Here is a 3,492-nt window from a genome sequence, read left to right as displayed (position 1 = left end):
AGAAAAATGGTAGCCAATCCTAATAGTGATTTGGTGAAAGGTGTGACATTTCTTAAGGAATCCATATGAATTTTACGCATATTGCAACATGAAGATCGTCGCGAACGCATCTTTGTGGACAGCCACTTATTAGGATGTCTTTTTCGATCACCATCATGATAATTGTATCGTGAAAGAATCTTATTGGTAGCTATAAAATAGAATTGTGAAATTAACTTGATTTAAAAATATTTTTTATATGCAGAAACTTGGCTTTATAATACAATTTTTTAAAAATTTCAAGCTAGAATAAAAAAAGAAAATTTTAAATCTTGCATAGAACGACTGACATAAAGGAAATAGATAAGACGAGCGCTATTCAGTTCACATGCGAAAAACAGAATGTATTAAAATTACAATTGCAGATACGCGATTTCTAGGCCAACACATTTCGAATTTCATGAACTGACATATATATATATCTCACACACTTTGCTTTTATAATTTTTCATACGCAAAAAGGTGTTTGGACAGTTTGTTCATAGATATCTGAAGATTAAATATTATTATGATGTAGTTAACGTCTTACGATATTGATTTACAGATTCGGAGGAAGCTTCTGCAGAGGCACTGTTATTTGAGTCCGATTTTTGGCGGTGGAGTTGCAGATGCAGCTGCAGATGACGTTCTCCGCTGCCCAGGCGGTCTACTGACAAAGATCCCGTACTTTCGAGGCGGAGGTTCCGGTGGTACAGACGGTGGAAATGACGGTTCGAGAATCTTAAAATCATATTTCATAATATTTTGCGCAAGATGCAACCAGTTATTAGTTTTTTTTTTTTACTTTAATGTCTATATAAAAATATATGTTTAATGTTAACTTATTGTTAGTAATAGATTGATTATGATATAAAATCTTTAAGATTTAATTTATTTAAATTGCTGGGAATAAATTCTGACAAAGAAACAATAAATATTTTTGTATGGAAATTGATATGAAAAAGGAATTAATTCATAATTAATTCTGTTCGTTAACCCGTGATCTTATTTATTAGTTCATAATGTAAGATTTAGAATATCTTATTTAAATGTTCCTTTTTTTATATAAAATGCATTTAATTCACCTTGAACTTCTCGAACGGGCTCGTGACTCCTTCGAATTCTTTTGGACATTCACCCTCGATGGCTGAATTAAGTAATTTGTCTGGTTGTTTGTACTAAAAACCATCTACGATTTAATAACAATTACTGAAGCTGGTAATATGATTAACCGCAGAATAAACGTCGAGAGACGCGATCATTACTTTTTCAACAACTTTTTCCAATCCGGTGATTTTATTAGACGTCGTAATTAATTCTCTGCTAAGTATGTGCATCTGAATAATAAATTCAATAGTTACGATTGAACATTAAAGCATTAAAAGTTTCACTTATGCGTAGATGATTCGCATAACTTTTAAACTTACTTCATCTTCCAAATATTTCGTAGTCATCTTTTGCGCATCTGTCTGTAAAGTTAGCACCTTTAATTACATATACATAGTAAATATTACTATAAAAGTAAAAAATAAGAAACTATTGAAACACTGCTGACCGTTTTTACGATTACTTCCTCGAATTCCGCCTTCTTATTTTTTAACAAAACCAGTCTATCTAGTTTCTGAAAAGAGTTCTTGATAAATATGCATAACACAACAGCATTGGTTATAGCGTTATGTAAAAGGAAGGCTGATCTTGAATGAGTATATAAATGTCATAAACAAAATTGAACTGACCGTCTTATTCTCTGCAACTGTTATTGACATCTCTCGATTTGATTTCTCAATTCGTTTTATTATCTTGAAAATGGTTGTATCGAAAAATATATTAAAATTAATCTGAGGTTTAAAGAATCAGTCTATTTTTTTTAAATTATAGATGCAAATATATAATGTAAACTAATGAATTAACTACACACACGCATATATTTTATATTTCTACATTTATTTTAAATATATATAATTAATAAATATATACATATATTAACTATGTACAAGTATATCTCGTTTCTTGCTTTTGTAATCATAACTTATTATGCGGACTACTTACGTTATTAGCATACCACAGCGCTACATAGAACAAAATGTACATCAAAATGCAGACGTAGAAGTTATCCAAAACGTATGCTCGTATAAACGACTGCGAATATGAACAGCGATAGAAAAAATGTCAAAAACAATTGTCATGGCAAAATCATTTGGCTTTAATGCTGATTCGAAGGGGTTACCTGACGGTCGTAAATGTCAACGAGCTTCAAAATCGGATGGTTTCTCGATAGTTGTGAGAAATAGCACGGCCTCTGCGAGAACATCCTCGAGAGCGTAATCCATTAGCAAAGTAAAGAGTTACGAAAATTAGAGAAACTCGAGCACACCAAGCGCGAAAAGCGAGCAACGTATTCCTGTGATAAGACGCGAAACGAGAATTTCCAGACGATTTGACAGCATCGTGTGAATGTATCTCATTTACATTCGCCACTCGAGTTACTTGAGAATAGCGGAATGTCGCGGAAACCCGTTCCGAACTTCGTGGAACAAAACGATTTTCATCGAGAGCTCTGTTTAACGAATATTGGTATAATGAGCACTTTTTAATAAGAATCGTATAAATTTTCAGTTTATTAGAAAATTATGCTAATAAAAAACGTTATCAGTTGGATGCAGGTTTGACACTTTGTGTTTAATAGTTTTCAAATTGCGATATTTTATGTATTGGTATCGTAGCTTCTGAAAAGCTCCCTTATCAGGATATTATCTCCCCCGCGTGGACTCGTATAATAACACCTCGCGGGATCGCGATAATGTAATCTCCTTCATATAAACATAATTAAGGCGCGAAAGCGTATGTTGAAGCAGGTGACTTCATATAGCGATGGCCGCGTTTATCGATTGCAGAGGTTGCGACACGAGTGGTACGAATAATTCCCGCGATAAGAGAGAGCGTAATTTCGATAAGTGATAGGAAGCGCGACAGCGCAGAGAACGCATTGGGGTCATAATTATCCTTATCATTGTCATAATCCGCTATTATTATAAGTGTTACATTCTCGAACTGTCTCTAATGCTTATCGTACTTAAATACGTAATAACAACTTGAAATGCAACCTATAATCTTTCTCATTTTTATACAACGCAACTCATAATCCCCATTTATGGGGGATTTTAATTAATATGCGAGCAATTTGCTGTAAACGACGAGCTTTATAATTTTACGAACCAAAATTTCAAACGTCAGCACCACTACGTCGTCGTCATTAAAACGTGCTATTCCGCGGCTTCAACTCGGCAAGGGACTGCGAGATAATAGCACAGGTATTAAATCCAACTTTATGCTATGCAGACACTTTCGTCACGGGACTGGTACCGACAACTAAAACGTACATTTAACAGAAACTTAAACAAAGCCGCGAGTAACTATCCAGTAACTATCGAAAAGCGGCAGGAATCAAAGTCGAGGGGAAAAAAAATCTAAACT

At 33.9% G+C, this 3,492-nt stretch overlaps 1 protein-coding gene across 1 annotated transcript; it reads right to left on the bottom strand.

Annotated features, from left to right (window-relative positions):
* Window positions 1-607: 607 nt before the first annotated feature.
* Window positions 608-2,329, bottom strand: LOC112461597. Its single transcript, XM_025026915.1, has 8 exons — window positions 2,246-2,329; window positions 2,068-2,157; window positions 1,755-1,817; window positions 1,574-1,639; window positions 1,446-1,487; window positions 1,284-1,355; window positions 1,104-1,196; window positions 608-759 (listed from the first exon to the last, which is right to left on the bottom strand). Exons 1-8 carry the CDS (start codon window positions 2,327-2,329, stop codon window positions 613-615), a joined length of 657 nt encoding a protein of 218 aa, XP_024882683.1. The 3' UTR covers window positions 608-612.
* Window positions 2,330-3,492: the final 1,163 nt, after the last annotated feature.

This window comes from Temnothorax curvispinosus, unplaced genomic scaffold (assembly GCF_003070985.1).
Source record: "Temnothorax curvispinosus isolate PA1 unplaced genomic scaffold, ASM307098v1 QBEX01011515.1, whole genome shotgun sequence".
NCBI classification, from domain to species: domain Eukaryota; kingdom Metazoa; phylum Arthropoda; class Insecta; order Hymenoptera; family Formicidae; genus Temnothorax; species Temnothorax curvispinosus.
This window is presented reverse-complemented; position numbering and strand designations above follow the sequence as displayed.